Source organism: Coturnix japonica, chromosome 7 (genome assembly GCF_054131305.1).
Source record: "Coturnix japonica strain WE chromosome 7, WE-NBRP24, whole genome shotgun sequence".
Taxonomy (NCBI): Eukaryota; Metazoa; Chordata; class Aves; order Galliformes; family Phasianidae; genus Coturnix; species Coturnix japonica.
This window is the reverse complement of record NC_140669.1, coordinates 32,828,767-32,854,178: the sequence shown is the minus strand read 5'-3', so window position 1 is coordinate 32,854,178 and position 25,412 is coordinate 32,828,767. Positions and strand designations below refer to the sequence as shown.

The 25,412-nt window shown below is 45.6% G+C and overlaps 1 protein-coding gene across 20 annotated transcripts in view; it reads left to right on the top strand.

Moving 5' to 3' along the window:
• Positions 1-5,396: 5,396 nt before the first annotated feature.
• Positions 5,397-25,412, top strand: part of HDAC4 (histone deacetylase 4) — a 182,875-nt gene continuing 162,859 nt past the window's right edge. For 10 of the 20 annotated variants that reach the window (XM_085553660.1, XM_085553662.1, XM_015867789.3 and 7 more), the window contains exons 1-2: positions 5,397-5,526; positions 24,177-24,426. In XM_085553660.1, the coding sequence (XP_085409786.1) occupies positions 24,405-24,426 (22 nt within the window). In that variant the 5' untranslated portion in view covers positions 5,397-5,526; positions 24,177-24,404. Of the gene's footprint in view, positions 5,527-5,949; positions 5,995-24,176; positions 24,427-25,412 lie in introns of those variants that run through there. The other 10 variants (XM_085553657.1, XM_085553650.1, XM_085553652.1 and 7 more) reach the window with 3 other exon arrangements.

The window sequence follows — 25,412 nt, the reverse complement described above, 5'->3', positions numbered from 1 at the left end:
TATAGAGCAGCACAGCCCAGATTGGGGCTATTATGCTTCTTATCAAATGATCTCAATGTTTCACTTTGCAATCTCTATATAAGAGCCAGGATGCATTCTGCCCCTTATTCAGTACAAGGTAGAAGGTCTTGTTTAATTAATCTAACTCTCATTTCTAAGCCACACCAGCAGCTTTCCTAGAAGTTATCCATGTCAGCCTGCTAATGTATGATGTTTGGAAAGCTTCCACGGGTGTTCGTAACTGATCCTTTAATATGCACCAAGCAACCTACTAGCAAGGCAGGAAGCTCCTGATAAGGATAAATCAAGATCTGTGAGTCTCGTCTCTTTGATGCCAACGTATCTCAACGTGAACAGCCTAAACCAAATCTGCTGGAAAGGCACAGACGCACTGCATTGCAACATCTTCTCAAGAGGTACCTATTATAAACTCTTCCTTTTCTTAAAAAACTATATGGTGCTTATTATGCAGCGTAGATATTATTGATCTCTATCTCCATTACTCGCATTCCTTTTCTGGGTTGGACTCCATTGCCTTGCAGATCTTTGAAACAGCTTGTCAGCTTTAGTTTCCGCGCCATCCCATTCAGTACTTTCTGGGTTAGTTCCTTCTCTGTCCCACTCAGCCCTTTCCCTGAATCCCACCCTTGAAATCATGGTGTTTCCTCTATCTGTTCTTCTACAAAACATGGAATTTGACTTTTTTCTTCCCCTTTTCCTAGAAGAGACCTCCTGCCCTTTCACAGGACCGATCTTTCCTACTGAGCCTGAGAAAGCCAAGTACCTTTCTTTTGTGTCCATGTTTTATAGGCGTATGTAGATATTTCTAGAGCTGGAGAGGTTCTGAATCATCTGAGCTCATTGTAGCATATTCTAAATGATATTTTTAACATGAATGGCTGATTATTTATGTCTTGGCTGTCCATTAAATGACATATCAAATGAGAGGCCAAGATTCAGAATTCACAGCTAGTTATCTAATAGAGACAACCAGGGTGTAACTCTTCAGCCTTTGGAGATGTTCCTTTCATGACACTGTTTTCCACAGTTCCATTTCACTGTCGCTGTTCTGGATGCCTGTACTTGTGTTGACACGTCGTGATCTGCTGTGATTCTCTTTAAGAAGTCAAAAAGTACCACGTCCAACAAAACATGATTTACTTTAGAGCCGCACTTGGCTTCTGTCCCTGGTCTCTGCTGATCTACTTTGTATCTGTGTGCTCTTGTCTTCCATGTGCGTAAACCTCGTGGCCAATGGGGTTTTGTTTCCAGCATGCTTATCAGCACCAATTCCAATGGCATTCCTCAAGCAAAGCTAAAGTAATACTGTTGATGCATAGTCTGCGACAAGCAATCTTGCACAATTGTGATATGTTCTGAATGGCTGCTTTTAATGGAATAAGGCTACAGGAGGAAGAAACTGTTAGGAACTGTATTAGTTTGTTGCCACTTGAGTACTTCATTCTGCTATGCAATGACCAAAGTGCCTGGTGATGGATTCTGTTGTGGTTATTTCTTGGTGCTATGCTGCCTCATTTGTATCTTCAGGTCTCCCAGTAATGGATAAGAAGTCACAGCCTTTTATCCTCATCTATTCTTAGGTAGGGAAACAGTGATATTACTGTTTTACAGATGCAAGACCAAGGCACTAATGAAGAAAAAGCCAGGTCCAATAGTTTCATTAGCTTGCAATTAATAACTTCAGATCAAAGATGCTCTCTTCCAGACTGCACTACGTTGCTGTCCTATTTTGGAGGCAGCTCTGAATTACTCCCCAGAGCTCAGCTTCTGAAGTGCAAAGCCCAGGGATATCTTGGTGCTGCGTTGCTGATCCTGTCAACACTGGTCTATGCTCTGCTTACCTAAGTTGCACCTTGCCTTCTTGTGTTTGTCTCAAAGAGACCGAATTGCAAAGGAGACCGGATCAGAAAAAGAAGTCATTGAGTGCAAGCTCTGCCAGCTGCTACTTAGCTGTGAAGTATGGAAGTTGCTCCTCCTGAAAGGCAATTGCTGCTCCTGAAACCAGCTGTATTTGCATGAGAAAGCTGTGAGTAAGATGATGCAAGTCTAGGATCTTTAAAAGACTAGATATAGGTTTGTTTCTTGCTCTGCCTCTGTTTAGGAGCTATCCATTCTCTTTTGTGCTCCCCACATTTTTAGAGAGCTGGTTGGCACTTACTTGGGTTGGCCCAAAGGAAATACAATCAGGCGTGTGTGAAAGAGCAAGCACTGGGTCACAGCTCTGAGAGCGGCAGTGAGAAGCACTCTTTCTCTGCAAAGCAAGGGGCTTATGGGCAAAATACAGCCATTCTCAGACAGCTCAATGAAACACACACAACCTGAACAAAAAGTAAGTATTCCATTCAACTTGTGAATGCTTGTGAGATTTATTCTTTTTTTTTTTTTTTTTTTTTTTTTTTTTTTTTTTTTTTTTGCCAGCTTTTACAGTCCACAGCCTTCTCATTCAATCTTGAATAATAGCTTTGAATTGAGCTGTAAAAGCTTCCGAAGTTTGAAGTCTTTTGACAAGTTAATTTAGCTGTATGGTAAAAAGTTTTTTCCCCGCAGATAGAATAAAGACATCGTATCATGAATGGAGTCGTCATCTGAGGGGAAGAAAACACCATTAGGATAAGAAATGATGGGCTTTATGGAGATAGTTTGTGGTTTAGTGTAATCTACTATCAATATTTCAGTAGAGAAGTATTCTACTTGTCATTCAGCTGCAAGTCAATATCTTCACTTATAAAACCAGCAGCCAGGGGCCTGACTGCATATACATTTTCATTGAAAAAGTGACTTGTTGCTTTTTGTCAGCTTGCTTTTTTGTTCGCTTTTTGTTCCTCACAGTTATTTCTACTTTAATTGTTTGGGGTTCTTCTTATCCTGTATCATTCAGGATTCTTCTTTTTCTGGTTGAAAGAGACAGGAAAATGAATCAATATTTCCTCTAAGGCTCCCCTGTAGAGAAACACACACATGCACACACACATGCACACACATCGCTATATCTTTTTCTCTCAGCAGCTGCCAAGTATGAAAAATCAAGGCATTCAATAACATGTAGATAAAGAATCAGGAAAATAATAGTCACTGGTAAGCTAAATGATCCAGCAATTATCCTGCCCTCAACTCCACGCAGATCTCATGTTAAAGTACAGACTCGTTTCTTGTGTATCTCTCTATTGAAGCCTCAGTGTGCTGCTAACATTGACAGCTGAAGGCAAAGAGATCTGCTCTATCCTCGCAGCTCATCAGTCCGCCCAGGAGGGATGATGTCCTACGGTAAGATCTTAGGGGCAGCAGTTTGTAGTGGCTGCACCATGTTCCTTCTCTCCTCTCAGAGGATCAATGTTATTGCTAAACAAATACGGAACTTATACAATTCAGCAAAATTTGGCAAGGAAACGTTTTCAAAGAGTATCAAACTGAGGATGACTGCTATAAATATCCAACGCTCTCTTCATTGTTGCAAAGCTTTTTCTGTATGTTTTCGAATCCTACGTCTTCCTTACCCAGTCTTTTCTTCCCCAGCAGCAGCACCATGACTTTTCCTTGTCGCGTTTTTTTTCCTGATGGTAGAAAGGATGAAATGTGTACAATGCAGGGAGGATACAGAGCAGATGGGAGTGGGAGATAAGGCAAAGAAGGGTGACTGGAGGGAGAGAAATATCAGGGGAGAGCGATGATGGCAACTGACTGATCAGGAGGGAGGAGGGAAAGCAATCCACACATGGACACTTGCGTCTGGGCTTGACTGCAGCACTGGCACTTGGAGTAGGTGTTGCTCTTCAGTGGCAAGGCTCTAGAGGAAGCTCCTGCTGGCTTTCTCCCTAACTCGATGCTCTTTTCCCTGACGAGGAGGTGGTGGAAGGGGCAGCATTAGGATGGAAAGCTGAGAGCTCCTCTTTTGCTTTCTCCAGATTGCTGTGACTGGGTACGGAAACGTGCTGGAGCGTCGTGATGGATGTTACCTGCTTAAGGACATCAAAAAATGGACCCTTTTTGACAAACAAGTGGAATTCAGATAGAGATGAGGTGGAGGTGGGCGGGAAGCTCAGTAATTGCATTTTATTTCAGTCTTTATGAATTAGCTCTGCCAATTCCATTAATTCAAATGGCTTTTAAGTAAACTTCTCAACTGCAATTACAGTAAAAACAGACTATACTACATACAGTCAGCTTTCACATATAGGAAGAACGTTTTTTCTTGCTCACGTCTGAATTCTAGTTTATAGGAACAATGGCAGGGTTTAATTTTCTGTCATTATGCACAGGTTAGCCTAGACTGGATATTAATAGACACACACATATTCACACCCACGGCCACAAGTACCGCATCAATCAAATTTGGAAGATAAAACTTACACTCCATGGCAACTTGAAGGGTGCAATTTTCTTTCTCTTCTTTCATCTTTCTGAAACACCTTCAGCCATGTAGAAGGCATTGGAGGTGATAGACCCAGCCAGCTTGGAGCTGCAGGAGAGCATCCAGGGCACATATGGGGGGCACTGATTTGCTTCAGGGACCACTTAAGCAAAGCAATGCCTGTAAGTATGTTGGTGTGCAAAGCACCTCGCAGCAGCCCAAGCAATGGGAAGCCTCAGGAGAGGGCAGGCAGCCACCCAGCTGTCCATACATGGGTCCTGCTATGGCCACCGCTCATTCCATGCACTGGGCAGCTTGTGGCATAGATCAGTATTGCCTTGTTGGTTGCACAGTCTGCACTTGTGAACCTCTAGACCTAAAGCACTTATCCCCACACGTCTCTGGACACTTTAAAATAATTTAGCAGCTTATTTATACATGCAGACATACATACACGTGAGCACACAAACCGGCCCAGAATAAAGATAGCAGAACGACCATAGGAGGAAACCTAAAACCTCACTGACCAAAAAAACAACAAACAAACAAGCCCACAAGCCAGTAGATGGTAAAAACGAGACAAAAAAGGGCTTCAGCTTTATGCAGAAGTGGCAGTATATCCTTAGACACATACTATAGGCTGTAGGCTCAAGCATAGAAGAATCACGATTGTAGATCATAGAATGGTTGGTTTGGAAGGGGGCTCAAGGATCACGAAGCTCCAACCCTGCGCTACGTGCAAGGCCACCAACCTCCACATTTAATAGCAGCCCAGGGTAATTAATACCTGCCCGGGGTCACACACAGCGATAGAGCAGCTCCGCTGTGTGACGGGACTCCTGAGGAACCCAACGGACGGCGCCCAACGGCCGCGGGTGGGCGGGGCTAAGAGCCGAGGCGGGGCCTGATTGGTTCCCTTCCCCCGCCGCGCGCCCAGCCGGGATGAGGCGGAGTGCAAAGAGGGAGCCGAGGCTATAAATAACCCGCGCTTCCTGATTGGCCGGTGGGAAAAATGGTCGCACCACGTGACTCTCCATCTAAAAATTCCAAGATGGCGGATCCCGTCACGGGCTGAGTCCGTTGGTGGCGCGCGCGCCGCCCGTGTCCGCCGCCGAGCTCTCGCCTCACGGCTCCACGCTCCTCCCACCGGTAAGCAGGTCAGTACGCCGAGCCTCTCGCGTGGCCGGGTAGCCCCGGGGCACAAGGGCTGGGCGAGATTCTGCCCGCCGGCTTTTAATCCCGGCCCGGCCCTCCCCGTGGTTCCCTAAGGCTTCGACGGGGCGCGCGGTTGTTTTCCTCCGGGCTCCGGCCGCGCGGTGCGGAGGGTTCCGCAGGAGGGAGGTGACGGGCAGCTCCGCGCACCAATCGCGTTGTCCCTCGTGGTGGATTTGAGCCGCTGTGCGACGCGATTGGACGTCGAGCCCGGTGGGGGCGTGGCTTCCGCTCGCCCCTCCTCCCGCAGCCGGGCGGCGGCGCTGGCGTTTTTTTGTGAATGAGGCAAAAGGGGGCGGGGCTACGGCGTTGGCCACGCCCACTCGCGGCCGCGCGTGGCTCCTCCCACCCCCGGCAGCAGCGGCGCCGCCTCGGAGCCGCGCGGGGCTCGGCGCGGAGCGATGCGGGCAGCGGTGAGCGGCGGGGACGGGGGCGGCGTGGGACGGGGGCGGTGGGGCCGTGCGGGGCCGACTGGGACCGACTGGCGCCTCCTCGGCCCCGCACGGCCCCACCGCCCCCGGGTTTGGTGGAAGTCCCCGAGAATGCTGTGTTTTAGCTCGAGGGATGAGGTTTGTGCTGCGATGTTGGGGTCTTAACTTGAAACAAACCACAAAAAAAAGGGGGAAAAAAGATGGCTTGCAGCGCGCGTGGCTCTGCGTAAGGGAGGTGCTGCGGGCTTTTGCTGCAGGAATTTGTCAGAGCGATGCTCGGCGCTATCATCTCCGAGCGGCGTGGCCTCTGAGCAGGGGAATGTGTTTGCGGAGCGCTTAGTTGCCATGATGGTAGGGCTGTATTTGGGAGCTGAACCGGCCTTTGATTCAAAGCACTTGCGTAATTGTTTTGGGGCATGATACGGGAAGGTTTTGTCGCTTGCTCGTTGGCACCAACTCGGCTCGTTGCTCCCAGCCTCCCCTAAAACGCTGCCTTGAAGCGAAGGGGAAGGTTTGTGTGTGCTGGGTCGGATGGGTGCCCTGTGCTTGTCCTCAGCTCCATGCTCGCTAACGGTGCCGCGATGTGCTGCTGTCACGGGCTGCCTCCAGCTGGGGCCGTGTTCCCTGCCAAAAAGCTACCTGAAGTTAATTATGCTTTGATAACAGCGACGTTTCTAAGGAGCTCTGAAGTTTATATAATAATCTGCTTCTTGGCAAGGCTGCTTTTTTTCTCCTTTTCCTCCCCCCCCCCCCAGCCCCTCCCGCAGAGTTCTGCCTGCTCTGATGTTTCCAGTGCTGCCGCGTGGAGTTCCCAGCCCAAAGGCTGCCTTTGTCACTCCTCAGCCTCTCAGAAAGAGTTAAGAGGGCATTGAATTAAGAAAGCTCAGCTGCTTGTATACAAATATACCGCAATTACAAGGCACCAAAGTTATTGCCGAATCCTCCCGTCACCATGGTGATGTGCTCACTCAGTTCCATTTGGAGATGTAAAATGCCACCCAGTTAGAAAGAGGAAGTTTTTTAGCACTGCAGGTTTTTCTGTACCAAGTGAAACGTGCTTTCCAGGATGTGTCTGCTGCTCTGAATGGCACGTGCACCTGCCAGGTGTTGTCGCTGACGTTAAGCTGTGCTCTCGGTTGGCTCAACTGAAGGGGGGGAAAATGATTCTGATAATCTCAAGTCTTTAAAATTCATCTTTCCCGTTCTTGAATTTCTTTGGGTTTTTGCTTCAGGGTTTGGTTTTGTGACAAGGATGCTTTAGAACAGCCGGATATGTGTTTTGAATGGCTTGTACAGAATGGGTTGGAAGGACGGGGTGGCAGCTTTCATCCTTTGCACAGGAGCTGCCCCTTCAGATGTGTGTGTCCGTGCAGCACCGTGACCTGCAAAACCATTCAGCACTGTGGTTTTCTTTGCCGTCTCTGCTTACATAGGGCTGTGGTTTAGCAGGCAATATCGGTGGCAGGTGGATGGCTGGACTGGATATCTCAGGGAGTCTTTTCCAACCTTGGTTATGTGATGTGTAGGCAGGTCTGAGCTGTATGGCCAGGGTCGGGGGGCAGTGGGTTCCATGCCCCAAGTATGTGATGTGGTTGGTGGGAGCGAGTCTCATTTATCACTTTATGTTGGCTTACAAGCAAAAAAGAATGAAACGGAAGGAAGAATTAAGCAAAAAGAGGGAGCTGCTTGGTTATGGGTTCCTGGAGAGGTGGAGCTGATTCCAGCCTGCAGCATTAAACCATGCAGTGACCTGCAAGGGCAGGGAGCTGGGCTTAGTGAAAATGAAAGGTAAAGTTGAGCAGGAGCCCGTGGGTTTAGATTACGTTGCCCTCCTAATCTCTTTGAAGTGGCTTGCTGCTCCCTGAAGCAGACTTCTTTAAAGCCATCGGAAGATGCCTCTGGGATCAGAAGCTTGGTGCAATGGCTGAAGCTTTCCCTCTGTGATCATTTGTGGGTTTCCAGTTCTGAGGCAGCTACAGCCTTTCCATTGCATGAACATACCCCAAACCAGATAAGACAAAGTGCTGAGGAAGAATGTTTCCATTGCCTATGTAGTATATGACAGTCAGGTACTCCAGGTCATCTTTCTGTTTCCAGAGCTGAGAACAGCTAAGAGCTCACCATGCACTTACCAAGTAACTTATGCTGAAAGCAGTTTGCATGCTGGATGTCCTTTAGAACCTGCTGCACAGCCTGACCTCAGGGACTGAGGGCTGACAACACGAGGGGTGCTTGTGTTCTTGCTTGGCTGAACGCTGGGCATGCCACACTGGAAGACCACTGGCATTATTTTTCAGCACCTTTGGGCTGCATTCCTGGAACGCTTTTTGTATGCCATGCCTTTGTAATATGACGGTAAATGAGTCCTTGAGTTTGCTTAAGTTAAGCATGTGCTGTCTGGGTTAAGTGGCCAAGCGTGTGCTGAGCAGGGTCTGACAACCTGAATGCTCAGAACCCAGCTGGGCCCACTTAATCGTGGGGTGAAAGCACTCCTCTGGCCTCCTGTCCTTTTCCAGGTAACAAAATGTCTGTGTTGTGCTCCTTGGTGCTACGTGTATTAGTATTCATTGGAAGTACTGTTGTGTGCATAGGTGTAATACCATGTATATAACACAACTCTTCAAACCCTTAGGACTCTTCTCACTCATCTTGAGTTGATGGTTGGTGAACATGGTCATGTTACCGGAACATTTTATTTGCTGAATGGTATTCGCTGTGAGCCCGTTCCAAACTACCAAGCATAAAGACCATAAAGAAATATTAGCTGGAAGTATTCTTTGGATCGTGATAATGATCTTCATCATGTATTTGTGATGCCAAGTGTTCTTGACTTTTCCTGCTGGCCTCCTTGGTGATGCCTCCTGCTCTGTTGGTCTCCTGGCTTATCTGTAGCTTGTTTCTAGGTGTCCCATCACTTTTTGCACCCTCCTGCTACCCAGTCTGCAAGACCAGCCACCGGATTTGTATTCTATCAGATCCCTGCTGGAGCACCTGGAGCTTATTTTGTTCAACGTGTGTTGTTGGTCAGAGAAGCTGTCAGGATGCATCTTGTCACTTCATTCAAATTTGCTCTTCAGTTTTGCATCAGCTTCCCTTATAGATAACCCATGTTTTCCATTTACAGGTACTCGAGGCCTAAGCACACCAATGCTCTGCAGCGATGAAAGGAACCTGGTTCTCCTCAGCTTGCTGATTTCAGACTTGCAAGCAACAAGAATAAAAACAATAATAAAATCAAAGCTGAAAATATGATTTTTGCCTTACATTGTATAAGTTGAGAAACAGCAGTCTCCTACCTGCTGCATTCCAGACCTTGGCCGAGGGGTCTTAAAACTGCTTTAGTGATTAATGCCACTCACATTTTGATGATGTTATGCGGGAAACTGAAGTGGGCCAGGTTTACTTTCTCGTGCAGCGGGCCGTGTTGATAAGGCAGTATATAACAGATGATTCATGAAGTGCTGCTTGTCATTGCCAGGACTGCCTGAATAGCAAGCAGATTTTGGGCAGTGCTCCTTCCCTGGGAAGACTCTGGGCAGTTTAAGCTGGGAGAAGGGGAGGGAACAAATAGACGTGCGTTTCTGACTGTCTTAAAGGATAAAGACTTAGAAAATTCAGAGGGGTGAAAATAGGTAAGATAAGTGGGGACAGAGAAGTAGGAAAGCACACAGAAGCTGTAAAACGATGTTGAAAAGAGGAGCAATTAGAACAGCCTAAAATCTCCTGGAATGCTTTTGTGGTTCTCCGTTTGCAAGGAATTACAGCTTGGCCTGCATCTGTAGAACTTGAATCTTTTTGCGTGGCATTCATTACTGGATGCATCTTAATTAGCTTCATTCTTTTCCTAAATGTTTTTGTTGTTGTTGTTTCTGCTGGATTTTATCTCAGAGAAGTTTGATAAAAATCTGCCTGATTGCTGGTCAGGGTGAGGTTTTAGTTGTGGTTTTTAACCCTAAGAGTGCTCCATGGCGGCCATTTAAAATCATGGAATCACCAAGGTTGGAGAAGACCTCCAAGATCATCCAGTCCAGCCATCCACCTACGGCCAGTATTTCCCCACTAAAGGAAGCCAGAAGGTTGCTGGGAGGAGCTGGAGGTTGAGGGTGAAGGTGATGTGTCAGCTCCTGTCAGGGGGCTGAGGAAGGGATGCCATGGGGCGTCATTGGTCAAGCAGGCCCATAGGGTTTGACTAAGCATTGCTGTGCTGGAGTCCAGGAGGTAATGTGGCACTTTGGGGACCCTGTGGGTACAGCCTGGAGGTCACACTGAGGTTTGATGACTGTTTGCTTTTGGGTTTGCTGTCCTCGACCCCTCCTGGACTCAATATGTTTTATAATGAATCGGTAAGCTACTGAATCATAAAATGCCTTAGTTTGGAAAGGACCTTAAAGATAATACAGTCTCAACCCCTCTGCCATAGGCAGGGTTGCCAAAGTGAATGAGGTATTGTACCGTAAGCTTTTGCTTTACATGGTGATATAGGATAAGTTAATGTATAGGAGATTAAAAGCTGGGCACTGACGGTGTAGCTGTGCTTTGCATTAATTGGCCTTTTAAAGCATCTCGTTCTTTCATCTTGGTAAACACTGACATCTGATTAATCTTAATTCCATTTATCTATTATGAGTAGCGAAGAATCTTGATGTTTCACGTGTAGGAAATAATTTAGTTTATTGATTTATTTTCCAAAGAAACGGTACTTTAATGATGTGCCTGTCACCAAGACTTAATTACTGTTAAATCCTGTGAACATTAGCGTACTATGACTCGCTTTATGTGGAATCAAATTGCATTTGTCAGACGTACCAGATAGCATTAGTTGGCAGATATCATTTGCATTAACTTAGATTTGAGAGCCAGCTGTGATGGTGGGCCTGTCCCCAGTGGGTGAGCAGGCTATGGGGTGCCTTGGCCTGTGCCTACAGCCAGCTAAGGGAAGGTGCAGCATCACAGTTGCATCCACACTGGTATCCTCGAGTTTCATGCTGAATAAGCAGTTCTTCCAGATTGCTGCTGAAGATTAAAGATAGATGAGCACGTTGCTCTGTTCTTCCAGTTCTGTTGTTCCCAGTTCTTCTTCCCATTTTGTTTCACCTCCACAAAAGGGGAGGCCCGCAGCTTTCAGTGGGTTGTTTATGGTAGGTTATTTTTACTGCATTAAATTATACTAAAATAGCTTACACCGTTGCATTACATGTGCCCTGGAGAAGAATGTTTCGGTGTTTCCATCTGCTGGGGTTGCTTCTAGAAAAGGTCCCGAAACATAAGCCTGAAAACAATGAATGGATTCTGTTGTCTGCTGTTCCCAGCAAGACTTTGGAGAAGGGAGTGCTGTTCAAAGTTACATTTTTATCTGGTTTGTGGTTGGTCTGGGAGGAGGCGGGCTGAGGAGAATGGGAGCATCAGCCTTTGTGTTGGATGGGATAACTCAGCCTGGAAACTGGAAACAAGTCAGGGTTTAAAGGCTGTGTGTTTCCACTAGGAGGGGAATGCAGGCTATTGGAGAAGGGACGCCCTAGGGGGAGAATTTGTAGGTAAGTTAGAATTCCTATCAGGCTGGGTTAGATTTTAGAGCACTGCCCATGATGCCAGCAAGGTCTCTGCTGGGCTGTAAGCACAGCCCTTTCTTTCCCCATGTGCAAAGCAGAAAGCCTGCTTTGCTGCTGCTGTTTCCTACTGCTAGCCAGCAAACCCTTAGGTTTCTGTAACCCGTAGGCAGTGATTGGTGCCGCAGACTAACTGAGGCACCAATTTTAATGCTGCTGCTGCTCGCAGGCACCGTGACATGGGGAGAACCACATGTGGTTAGTAGTGAATATGCTCAAAAAGGTGTCTTGTCTTCAGTCTGTGATGAAGAGAAAGGGAAGGTGAAATGAAAGGCCTCATGCAGTCGGGTTTATTTGAGCCTGGTGTGAGATTTCCTGCTGGTAATCGATTCTTCCAATGGTTTGGAACAGATGTTGGCTCTGCATTTGCATCTCAGGTTTTCCTCATCTATGTGATGTAAATGGATCCCGTGAAATAACAGAATCCGTACAGTCAATTCATTTATGCACTTCAGCCCTTCTCCTAGGCTGATTTTGTTTGAATCCAATGGTAGTGCTTTGGCTGGGAGAAACTGTTTGAATGGAGTGCTTAGCCTGGAAGGGAGGCTGGTCCTCTCTCTAATCCTTCAGAAGCGAACAGCAGAAAGTTTATTCTGCTGCACATGGTAGGTGGTGAATGCTTCGTTGGGGGTTGTGCTTATCCACTCTTCTTCCTCATCCTTGGAGAGAAGGAAGAAGGCTGCTGCCTCATCTGCTCCCAGTGCCGTAAGCGTGAAGCATTTGATGGGCTTAATCATAATTATGAGTGAAGTCACAGCACTGCTAAAGCAATGAAATAGTGCATGGGAACGTGTGGCAGCAAAAGGCATTCTGAGTTTTTCATATTCTGAATTATCAACCCTGGTGTAATGAGAAGAGCTGGATGCTTCTGGATCTGTACAGGAAAGGCTTGCGTATACATCACTGTGATACAGGGCAATGTGTAGCACTTCAGGTATTCCTTCAGGAAGATTGCCTTGTGTGTTGAAGTGCTGTTCATGAACTGTGAACCATTGCAAATAGGGAAAGACTTGTACTACATGATTTTATGAGCGCCCTGTGGTGCTTTCAGGTGGATTTACACAGGTTGTGGTCTTGTTCACCTCCGTGACTGTGTGTGGTTGCTTTTTTTCCCTCATGCTCTCTGCATTAGTTTATGCCTTATAAACAAAGATAGGTGGTGGTGGTGGTGCCCGGTGCTTGTGTGGCCCACAGTACGGCAAGTGTTAAGGTAGCTGGTGTCCCTTGGGGAGAATCCAGACCTCCTCAATGCTTAGACAGTGTTCTTGGATGGTAGGCCTTCAGCTAGTACCAGTGTTCAGAAGCCATCAGAGTAAAGCATCCTTCTGCTAGCAACAGTATGAGGGATCTGCGCTGAATTCTGTTTGGCAGTGAAAGTGTGCTGCTTCTGGTCTTTGCTATGAAAAGGCTGTTCTAAAAATAAACTGAAGTACGGGGAGCGAATGAAAACTTATGCTTGACTGATTGAGGAGATAGTTATCACAGAGTAATGCTGGCTGCGGCATGAGTGAGGTCAGGGCAGGAAAGTTCTGCACCAGGCGGTAGTTGCATTGTAAGGGGAGAAGTAAGAAAACTGAGACTTGTAGATAGACATCAAACTCTTCTGTAAACCTACCAGCAGCCAAGCTGCCACACCGCAAAGGTTGTGCCCCTGGAGCCCAAATAGCAGTTGGGTAAGGAGTATTAGACGGCAGATGTGAAATCCTGTAGTATTACAGCTCAACCGGACTCTTATCTGTGTAGATCATGTTTGAAATTGAAGTTTGGATGGCATAGATAGCATAGGCAGAAAAAAAAAAGAAAAGCATTCATGTTTAATCATGTGTTTGCTTAATTTAAAATGGCAGGAAGACCAAGCAACTTGAGACGTGCCCATGTAACACTAGGAATGAGAGCATCTTCTTTGCGTGGAGTTTATCATCCCTCCTCGTAAGCAGGATATCCAGTTGTGTGCTTTTGTAGAGTCATAGAAGCTTTCCATTTGGAAGGGGCCCTTACAGACCATCTGGTCCAACTTCCCTGCAGTGTACAGGGACACCTAGAGCTCCTGTCAGCTCCAAGGACAGGGCATCGACCACCTCTCTGGGCAGCCTGTGCCAGTGCCTCAGCACCTGCATTGTAAAAAGCTTCTTCCTTATATCCAATCTATATCCCTCCCTTTTAGTTTGAAACCATTTCCCCTCAGCTCCCAATTTGGTATCATTGACAATTTCTCTGTGTGTTTTATCTTTGGGCTTTCATTTTGGTAGTGTAAATGAGCAACGCGTGTGCTTCTAGATATTCAGATTGTTAAGAAAATATATATAAAATCATCAAAATAAGTATGCAGTGTACCAATGGGGCTTGCATTCCGAGTATTGCAACACAAGGTGTTCTCTGTTCTAGACTGTAAATATTTATCTCTTGTCAAAGCACAGCAGTTACTACTGGGAACCGATCTGGCGTGCAAAAAGGTTTTCCTTAAGGAATTTGTTTCCTTTTATTTGCAGTGTTATCATATATTTAAATTCCAGGGCCTCAGCGTATAGCTCTGAGACTAGTTCTTAACACTGGCAGCGAAAGCCTAAATTATCTCATACACTGAGTGCAGATAACTGAGTTCAGAGCATATGTTGTAACCAGCCGACAAGTGTGGGTGTGAAAATCAAGCAAACATAGGGAAAAGGTACCATCTTCTTGCAGCTGCAGGATGCTGCTGAGTGAGGATGACAGCCTTCTTGGCAGCAGGGAGTTTGCTTCAGTGACCGTGTCTGGGGTGGCTGCTGATAGAGGGAGCACGGCCTGAGTGCAGGTGTAGTGCTCCAGCACTTGGCTGTTGCTTGTCCCTTGCACTCCTCACCTTGTGGATTTGGTCTCCTTGAGCAGGGCTTCACAAACCTTTGAGCTTCCACTTTACCTTGCTGACAGCACACCTGTTTGGTCCTAGGCTTTCTGCTGGAGCTCCAATGCTGTTGCGTTGTGCTGAGTGCTACCTGTGGTGTACTGCTGCTCTGCAGAGATTTATAGGTGATGATGTGAAGCCTCGCTGCTGGCTCCAGCTTGTGATTTTGAGGAGCCGTAGGCTGCTTTCATCTCTCTGCAGAGATTTATGTTGCTGGGAAGTTGTTTCTGATCTGTTGTGCCATATGTGGGAGACTTAGCTTGGAAAAGGTCTGTTTTTCCTTTTTACTGAAGCTTTTCTGTGTGCTTACTGTTTGATACTGACAGTTGCTGAGGTTTCTGTGTTCCTTATGCTTGCCAGGTAGATGACATCCCCCTGCACTTTGTCCTAAAAGAGGCCAAAGGCTGTTGAGCAGGTAGCCCAGTTGGAATGCTTTTTTCCTCCCTTAGGAAACAGGCTCATTACCAAAGCAGCGTTGTTATCACCGCAGTAGTGAAGAGCTGCATTTGCTCATTGGCACAGTCTGGCTTACAAAATACAAGATGCGTGTCTTATGCTATATCCAAACCCAGCTCCTGAGCTTGTCTCCCTAATTCAGAGCTAGTAAGCAGGTAAAATGAAGTGAAAATGAAAATAAGTGCTTTGTTTGGCTCCTGTGTCTATATGTATGGAATATACACCTGTATAATAATACATAATATATGTGTCGGGTGTCTCTTCCTCTCCAAACTTCAAGAACAGCAGATGGATGTCCTAGTATCACCTTTTGGAAACAGCTCTTTGCTTCCGACGTTATCTGCTACCAAGTCACGTCGGCTTCAGCTCTAGCTCTGTAAGGTCAGTCTTCAGGGATGCTCAGTCAATACAGCCTTTATTTTCCCCTTTCTCTGAAACCTTTTGCAAAATTCACTGTTTCATCTTCTGGGCAAGAAGCTCTTTCCTGAGGCAGCTTAGTCAGGGTGTTTTACAGCTTAATGTCGAGTCCTTTGTGTACTTCCAAATGAGAGCAGTAAAAGATAAACGTCCAAAGTGATTTGTAAGTACTGTGATATTCAGAGTTGAACCAAATTTTCTACCCCCAAAATATCTCAGCATTCCCCTGAACATGAAGTAAGCTTGCCTTGGTCAAGGTGAACTGTTCCGCGCAGTATCCTGTTGAAGTTGTGTAGCTCACTTTAATGCAGTATATTTTAGTAGTTTTCACTGTTGTTGCTTTCTTGCACTCTCAGTAGAAATGTCTGTACATTTGCATATTTACTGGCTTGTGTGCATGCAGATCTGTCAGCAGCCTCTGCTCCTTTTTGCTTGATCTTATCTCTCCGTTCCATTTCAGAAATGAATTCCTGCAATCTACTTCCCCTCGCTCCAGCCCCAGAGCATGCTTTGCATGCAGAGCGTCTTGAGGTGACAGAGGCATTTTGCAGCCTCTGAGGTTGCTGGAATTTAAAACTGGTACCAAAACATGAGTTTTCAGAGACTGCTCAAATCCAGAGTAGCCGTCTGCCTTTATTAGCGTGCCATGACTAACTTTGCATGTTCTCAGAGCTCCTACAGAAGGGGACTGGAACATTATCACCGTCTCTTTGGCTGCTTTTTCCTCTGGTGTAGTTTTCTAATGGTTACGTTTGTGGGGACAGCAGATATTCCCAGCCTATCATTCAAAACAACAAGGCGGAGGATTTTGCAAGTGTCTTGCAACCCCTCGTGTGTGTTTTGGAGTATGCACATGGGAGGTCAGAAAGTGAAGGACGTTCTGTTCGGCACGGCTTTGGTGGCACGTGGCTGCTCTTCATCAATTCCTGGTGGTATGTTCACTGAAACTAAGCATGGCCTCGCAAGGAGGATATTTAACAGTGTACAAAGGTGTGAAAACCCAAATCCCAGGAGTCTGAATAAGAGGCTTCAAGTTTGGGCTATGATGCTCTAATAATTGGCAGTGAAGACTGAAGAGTGGCAAAACAGCGTTTAAATTGCTTTGCTTGATTCCTTGCCCGTCTTACAGAGATGAAAATTGTTGTTTAGTGTATAAAGCCATAACGAGCAATATAAATTGTAATCTACGGCACCTTGGGTGAGATGGGATAGATACAGAAACTTGACAAAACATGAATCCCCTCATATCTGAGATGGGGAGTTAAGCCTTGATGGGGAGGCTGAAGTCTTCTCAAGTGGCAGCTGTGTTTTAAAGCATACCAGAAGGAGATCCCATGGCAAATAGTCCATGAAGTATGTCCCAGCTCTTGTGCCAGCTGTTCCTTCCTTGTACATGCTGCGATAGTTCTTGCTTGTCAGCCATGAGCTTGAGATTTTTGACTGAGGATTCAAGTTTTTATTAGAGTGCTCTCAGTTATTACAATTTTAACCCTATTTTACTTCACTGTGCAAATTAAGGTTTGTCTTGTGATGGTGTTAACTTTCCCTTCTGGGCGTGTTTGTGGCTTGAGAGGGCATGACTTGTTTTGATCAGTGCAATATCCTATATACTCTTCATATAAAATCTGGGGGTAGATAGGACTAGAGGAAATGGGGAGATTCAGGCTGGATATTAGGAAATACTATTTTTCCAAAGGACTGGTCAGGTGTTGGAATGAGCTGCCCAGGGAGATGGTGAAGTCAGCGACCCTGGAGGTGTTCAAGGAGTGTTTGGACATTGTGTTGAGGGACGTGGTTTATTGAGAACTATTGGTGATGGGTGGATGGTTGAACTGAATGATCTTGTAGGTCTTTCCAACATTAGTGATTCTAGGGTTCTTTGATGCCACGTGAAGCATGGAGCGCTTCAGCAGGCTTCAGTAAGTTTCTGTTTGAACTTCATGCTGGTTCAAACTAGCATTAGAATGTTTGTTCTTTAAAAAAAAGAATAAATAAAAAATGGTATTTTTTTGAGTTAATGAAGTAATTAACAGTGATTGATGACACATGTACTTAGCTATTTTCTGTTGGTAGACCAGATGGGTTAGGCACAGCCAGTGACCGGTAATTCTGATTCCTTGTCAGAAGGAACAAGAAGTTCAGATGTGGGCTGTAACAGCTGAAGTAGAGCAGTAAAGATCGATGTAAAAAGTTGTGTTTTGTGCATTGTCAGCAGCTGAGAAAACTAAGCTGGAGTGCAAGTGCAGTTGGAAAGCTGTAGGTATTCAGTTGTTTCCCAGCACTAGGTACTTAAAGGTGCTGGCATCCTGTTTTGGCTGTATAGTGTGTGTATGTTTGTGCAAGCAGGGGAAGGAACTGTGCATTTCAGACTTGAAAGCTGCTCTGTCAAGTCTACAGGAGGGTGGTGGCTGGGTCCACTTGGTTTGGACAGCAGGGCAGAGAGCTCACAGTGCTGCTCACGTGTTATAAAGTGATTTTAGTGCAGCCACACGGCGGTGAGTTTTGAAACATTACTGAAACCTGAACAAATGAGGGTGATGTTAATGTTGAAGGACTGTGTTTGGATCACAGGTGTTGATAGGAAGCTGGTGCTCGTTGCATGGTGCTTCAGTTGTCTGCTGGTCACTGAGAATGTTGTTTAGAAGGCTTTGATTAAGGCTAATATTCCCTTTTTTTAATCACTTCTCAATCAAGTGTTTCTGGCTTCTTGTGCTTTTGAATTATCGTAGCTATTGAATTGTGTGCAGGGTGCTCGGCAAAGGAGTGGAGAAATAAGACGAATGTTGTCCTTAATATGATGGTATTAATCTACCTTCCATTAAGTGCTGCATTGAGCTGTCTGTACTTGAAAGAGTTTATATCAGGAATACTAGGATGGAGGAGAAAAATGGAATGAGGGAAGAGAACAGGGCTTCAGAAATGGCCGAGACGGAGTAGATTTTTATAGGTAGCTGCCCAATTTGTACCAACTCCTCCGAGGCTTCAGTGGCAGCTGGAGCAGGCTCCCGAGGCAGACTTTTATCCTTTCTCCCTCCCACGCGGATCCATCTGTGAGACTGCTTGTTCTTGCTGCTCTTGCTGAGAAACTGGATCGAGCTCAGAAGCATCCTGCTCTTTCAGACCCTCTGCCAGAGCCTTGCTAGTCAGGGAAGGTTCTGTAATCCTGCAAATTTATGTATTACCAGGTTTTACACACAGTCGGTTGTATTTCTCAAACTGATGCTCTTCTGTGACCTGTGTTGGCTAAAAAGGGAGGTGGGGGAAGAATCCAAGCCATTGCCTGATTTAACTTGGAGCTCCCACAGGCTGAACATGAGGCGATATTTGCAGACCTGCTAGGACTCCTGATGATGATGATACATTCACAGACTTGGGTTACGTGTCAGAGAATTTAGACCCACTTTGTGATATACTTGATTATAGTATATCCCAAGTTGGAAGGTACCCACAAGGGTCACCCAGTCCAACCCCCGGGCCCTGCCCTGGGAGCTGCTCCATGCCCACCACCCTCTGGGGCACAGCCTTTTCCTCACCTCCACCTTGCTTGACAAGCCACTGTCTGAAAATAACAGCAGGACTGCTCCAAAAGCAACTACCAGAAACTGTCTAGCCATGAATTATAGCCTTCCTTGAAGAAACTGTGTAAATACGAGGTAGGTATCGGTTGCTCTTGTAGTCTTAATGTACATATACTATAATTTAACACTTAGAGCAAATATAGTTAGATACTGAATCCCTTTCTTAACAAAACCTGTCACGAAGTTAAAATGTGTAGTGCATGCATGTAAGTAATAAATCCTCACAGCGTGCACTCGAATGTGGAAGTTGAAGGGAGAGGCGGAAACACAATATTTGTTCTACTCTTGGCTGTCATGTGAGAATAGCACTTGTAGGGGCTGGCATTGAAATGTCAACGCTTGCTAAACAAATGTAGTGTTTTAATTCCTTGAAGTAGTGGGGAATGCTCCGTGTTTCCTAGCTGGTTAGTGCATTCAGTGCTGGTTGTGTTGGGCTTTTGATCTTAAGGGTACGTACTTCTTGTCTTGCTGGTATAGAAGTATAGAGACAAGAAGCTGGGTGAAGATGTGATGCACCGCTGTCTGGTTTGGTGACTGGTAGGTGCCTCTTGTACCTTTGGTGAGAAGCTATTTCTAACAGCTGCATTAGCTTAGGTTTTTCATTTAAATGGGTGTAATGGAGGAACTGGGAAACCGTGGCAGCAAACTGATGCTCTGAGTTTCTATTACTGTCATGGTATGTTGACACGTGTGTCAACCGAGCATTGAGCGGATGCTGCGACTTACAGTATGAAAGCTATTCCTCCTGCAGGACGTGTTTAGACAGAAAAGCAGTCTTCAAAGAATTAAAACACATCGAGAGTGTGCCTCATGTTGTTTGAGGCTTCCAAATATGTTTTTGGTGACAATTCTTTTCTGGGTATTGTTGGAAATAGAAGAAATAAATGCTTCTGGAACTGAACGATGCTTCTGAATCCTGGTCTCTTGGGAGTAGCTTCAGTGAAGCTGTCTTCTGCTGGAGAAGAGTTGAAGTGGTGTTGTCAAAGGGCTGCACGAGTCCTGGGAACTTCCACCACTATTTTTGTCATGTTGCAAAGTGGTGGCTCTGGAGGCATGGTCCCTGGAGGGAAGAGTCAGCCCAGGAGACTGTTTCACATTGCCTCTGCTGTAAATAGATGTAGTAAATCATTATTATTATTATTGTTCCAAACCACTGTATGCCTCCTCTCTCTTCCTTGTCCCCTCCTTCCTTCATATACGGATCCTATATTGGCAATCTTTGAAAAACAGCCCCTGGACAGTAAAGGCAGCACTTGTTTTATTTAAGGGGCTCATCAAATCCAGAAGCCTTTAGGAAGCACGTGTATGCTGCAGCAGTGGATCGCTTGCAGGCTGTGTGTTATGAACAGGAACCCAAGCAAGCATCAAGCTGTGGTTGTTGTCATCTCAAGCTGAGCATGTGGGATTGAGCTTAAAACTGTTTGCTTGTATACAGAGCAAGAATTGTAAAACCTCGGTAGATTTTGAAGGAAATCTTGTTTTCTGCCTCATATTGCACATATAAATAGAGATGAATTAATGCTTTTTGGAAGAAGGTGTTTCCGTGGCTTTTGGAGGCCAAGCCTCCAAGGTGCCGGAGTGCTTCTGCATGCTAAAGAAGCATGAGCAGGCAGAAGGCTTTCACCTTGTATTCCTTCTGGTGTTACCTTCTCTGAGATAACTTGCTTGTCCTCTTAAAAGGCAGAGCTCTCTAGACCCAGATAAGAACTTCAGAGCAGAATGGACTGTGTAGTATGCACAGAATCACAGAATCACAAGGTTGGAAGGGACCTACAAAATCATCCAGTCCAACCGTCCTCCCATTACCGTTGCTATAGCAAACCACTAAACCATCTCTCGTAGCTCCTCATCCAGATGCCACTTGAACACTGCCAGGGATGGTGACTCCACCACCTCCCTGGGCAGCCATTCCAGTGCCTGACCATTCTCTAAGAGAAAAAGTTCCTTCTTATGGCCAATCTAAACCTCTTCTGGTACAAAAGGATGGTGCATATGACTTGCACCATGTTTAGATGCATCGAGTCAGCAGACAGATTTTGTTTAACTATGATTTTCAAGTGATCTTGTCAGCTCACTGCAGTGTTGCCGTCTGAGGTTGCTGATGGGATGTGTCTGACAGGGGCTGCAGATGAAATGAGGTCACTGAGATATGGGTATCCTGCAGCAAAAGGACTTACTTGGCTTAAAACAATCCTGGTACTTAACCCTCAGGCCAAGATTTTGATCTTGGCTGAAATGTGATTTAAACTCTGAAGAGTGGAGCTTTGCATATACAACTCTATTGTAATCTTAATTATTGGTTCCTGCACATCTGCAGGTTTGACTGGCATGGGCAAATCTGAGATGGGCTGAGAAGGGGAAGGTGAATATCTGTACCGAACTGTTAAACAATTCTGTGTGTAGAGCCAAATGCCTTCTGTCTTGGCTGTCTAATACATGTTATTATTCCAGTGTATAGGTGGTTTGTTGGGAAGTGTGATGAATTGATGCCTGCTGGTGAATTTGCTCTTGCTTTCTTTCTAGATATTAGAAGAAGTAGCTGGATCCTCATGAAAGTGTTTTGTGCAGGTGCCTTCTTGACATGCATAATGGAAGGCCTGCCCGCTATGCTGCTGAGCACTAAGTGTGCTGTGTGATGTGCTTGCTGGTATGAGATGAGTAAGATAAGAAATGAAATTAACATTGTGGCCTTTCATCTAGGGAAGCTGTGTCACAAGTGATGCTGGTTTGTTGAGCCACCAAAACAACTGGGAAGGGCTCGAGCAGCTGCAGCCCCGCAGTGTCACACCGTATGGTGACTGCAGATACAGAAGTTCCTTATCAGTTGATGACAAGGTGACAGCACAGGCAGGCATCAGCAGCCGCCTTCTGAACTGAGGGGTGTGACAAAGGTGCAGCTGAAGCAACACCAGCCTTCACTGGCTCTGCTGGAGCGGCCCTGCTGCTTTGGAGGGAGTCAGGGCTGCAGGTGCCTGTCTGGCCAAAACAGTGAGTTGTGAAGCTGCCAAGCATCATGCTGCTGTAAACAAATACCCACTCATCCTCAGGTGGGTATCAGGTTGCTCTCCCCAGGCACTAGCGGCCCCAAACATGCAGAAGTTTAATGTTGTGGATCTCTTAAATGCGTGACTGAGCTTAGATAGACCTTTGAGGAAAAAATAGGGTATGGGTAAACCAGAGGTGCTGCTGGATGGATTTGCTGCTGCTGCATCAGTCACATTTCTACAGAAAAAGGAATTAAAAAAGAAAATCATCTCATTTTTTCCCACTGTGTTATTTGTTTTGCATCATGTAAATGGGCAGATAGGGATCATAGAACTGTAGGGGACCTCCAGAGATCACCTAGCCCAACCCCCCTGCCAAAGCAGGCTCTCTCCATCAGGCTGCACAGGTAGGTGTCTTGAATATCTCCAGAGAAGGAGGAACCACAACCCCTCTGGGCAGCCTGGTCCAGTGCTCTGTCACTCTGATGGTGGAGAACTCCTTGTTTGCATTAGTATGGAATTTGTGTTCCAGAATCTGCTAGCTTTGTTCTGAATTCTGATCTGCAGCAGAGACTGCTTGTGCCATAACATTACCTGCTGTTTTTATTGGAAATGAATGATATTAATATTTACTAATGTCCGAGCTGACCCAAGTCTTCAACAGGATGTGCAAATTAATGGAACTGGAAGATCTTGAACACTTGAGATGGCAGAGACCTGCAGGGATTAGAAATGACACTTAAGTAATTTTCTCTTAATTTAATGTGTAATGTAAGAGAGCATTCCAGGTCTCTGAAAATGCAAGGTAGGCAGGGGAGCTTGGAGAGCTGCAATGCTGAAAAGACTTGTGGTGGAGTTAAACAGACAGTGAAAGGTTTGGGGCTTTTTTATTTTGTTGTTCTGAAACAGCACGTGCTTTGCTTTGTTCTGCAAACCAAGGAAGGACCATCATAAAGCAGAGCCCGAGGTAAGCGGCTGTGGTGGTATATAAGCCTCAGACCTAGTGTTGCTGCCCTACTGAAAAGGAACAGCAGTATACAATGGCAGGAGGGGAGAGTAAGGTTGAGCATGGGAAGAGCTCTTCCAAGAATAAATGGAACTGTTTGGAATGCAATGGCAAAGATAAATTGTGGGCAGATGCTCATTGTGCAAGCAGCAGTAGTAGTTAATATCATAATTGTCCTCCGCCCAGGGAATATTGCTGCCTTTGCTGAAGGCTACCACACCCTCAGATCTGCTGCTGGAGCAGCTTGGGGTGAGTGCTGCCTGCTTTGCTTTCAGCAGCATCAGCTGGATTAATGGAGATGGGCTAGCTGGTTTTTGCCAGCCTGGCTTGCTGTGTGAAGGGGGTTACAGAGAGCTGGGTATAAACTGCTCTTCCTAGTAAAGCTGTGAGGGCAGTGATGTCCGACATCTCTGGACAGCTGTCTTCTAACACGATGTCCTCGAGGTCTATAAGTTTTCTGCCGAGAGCCTGTGTGCTGATGATGCTTTCAGTGCAAAGGAGGGAAATAACCTGTGCTCGTGTAATGCTTCGCATAAAGGAGACACCTCGCTCTGTCTGTTTCAGTAGCTCTACCTGATAGCATGTATCAGTGGCAGGTCTCCCTGCTTGGATTGCTTGTGGGGTATGTAGGGGTACATTAGGTGAGCTGACTCGGTGTTTTGCTCTCTTCTTTCTCTAACATGCAGCTTAAAAATAACGGAGAGCGGTGGATTTTGCCTTGGCAGTATGATGTTGCTTCTCAGTAAACTGCTGGAAGCTTGCACAGAGTGGGTGTGAAATGGATTGTGTGGGCTTTTTTCCTTCCTGCTCCAAGACCACTTCTTGGCACCAAGAAGTTCTTTTTACTGTAGACTTCTTTGGTGAACAGATGCGTGAAGTACAGTTACCACTCATACATATGGCTTGTAAAATATGGAAGCTGTTGGACCGAAGTGGCTTCATCTGGCATTGTTGAAGGATCAGAATGAACATGCAAGTTTAGGTGGTTTTTTTTTTAAGGCTTGAATGTGTAGCTGAAGAGTTTTTAGGTTTGTTTTTAGAAGGTTAAATGTTTGCTTTTTCATGGTCATTTCAGCTTACACCCATAGCTGTGAAAGTTATTATTTCTGCAACTTTCAGTGCCTAAAATGACTTAATCTCCTGATGGAGGGGGGGGGGGGGGGGAAGGAAAGTTTAAAGCATAATTAAAATAGCTGTAATTCTTAGTTCTCTAATGCAGACTTCTTTTTATTACAGATTCCCAGTTTGAAAGCGGTTAGAAGATACTCTGCCACCATATTGGATTACTTTGTGCGCAACTCAGCATGTCACTGTGCCCTGGATTTTATAAGGTGGCCATAATTTAATCCCCACTTTCAGTTTCTATGTATTGGTGAAGCATTGGAGCTCTTTAGAGCTACTGTTACTTGTGTGGAAACTGATCCATCTCAAATCCCTTCTCCAAAGGACTTGACGTTACCAGCAATGAGCTCCCAAAGCCATCCAGGTAAGGACAAAACCCCTTTGAATTTAAGAACGAGAGCCAGATATCACCAGGCTCGGCCAAAAACGTGCTATATTTGAACTGCATAGTAGTTTATGTGGAACAAGAAGGCATTGTGTTGTGTGAACAGGCTTTTTGCTGCTTTGTCAGAGTTATAATCCAGCCTCTCCTTCTTTCTTCGTGAGTGGGATTGTATGAAGATGGGAAGTTGCATTGCTCTTATCAGCTGTGAGGAATTTCTGCCTGTTGTAGGTTTCTGATTGTTGTGTTATGTGCAACTGAATGCACTGAAAGGTCTGGGTCTTTGCTGAGATGTTAACCTGACCGACTGCACTGATAAGTCTTAATGTTACATGCTATTCCTATAGGGAGAGGTCACAGTTCTGCTGGCGAGTGTTAGTTGATGTTTAAGAAGAAATATCTTTTGAATTTGAAGTACTTTTCAGTATGAGAGCAGAGTTTTGTGGGAACAAGACTTCATTAATCCACCTCAGTGCTTGCTGTGGGATTATCCCTAATGTGTTTTGTAATTTATGACACGATTCATGGCTACAGAGTTGGGCATTTCTGTCTGTCAGGAGGCTCTGTAGATAGATGCTCTGTTACCTGCTTTTGAGCCTAAAGTCATGTCTAAGGAGCTAATGGCCTGCTCCATTATCCTGCACAGTAGTTGGATAGGTTGAGCACACAGCTATGTTAAGAACTAGAAAATAAGCAAGTGTCAGGTAAGCTTGTATTAGTTTTTTAGGTTTGTGAGCTTGGAAGAAGAGTTTTTATTTGGGTTCCAATTTGTCTGCTGATTGTTTCAATTCTTGGTTAGGAATAGTGACTACAGGCAGGTAATCCAGCAATGGCGAGGCACATGGAACTGCGTGTTTAATTATGTTTTTGCCAGGTTACTTTTGTGACTTCCATTTAACCGGTTTGGGGTTAACAGCCAAATAAGACTGAAGTTAAGTCAACATCTTAGATTTAAGGAACCGTGTTTG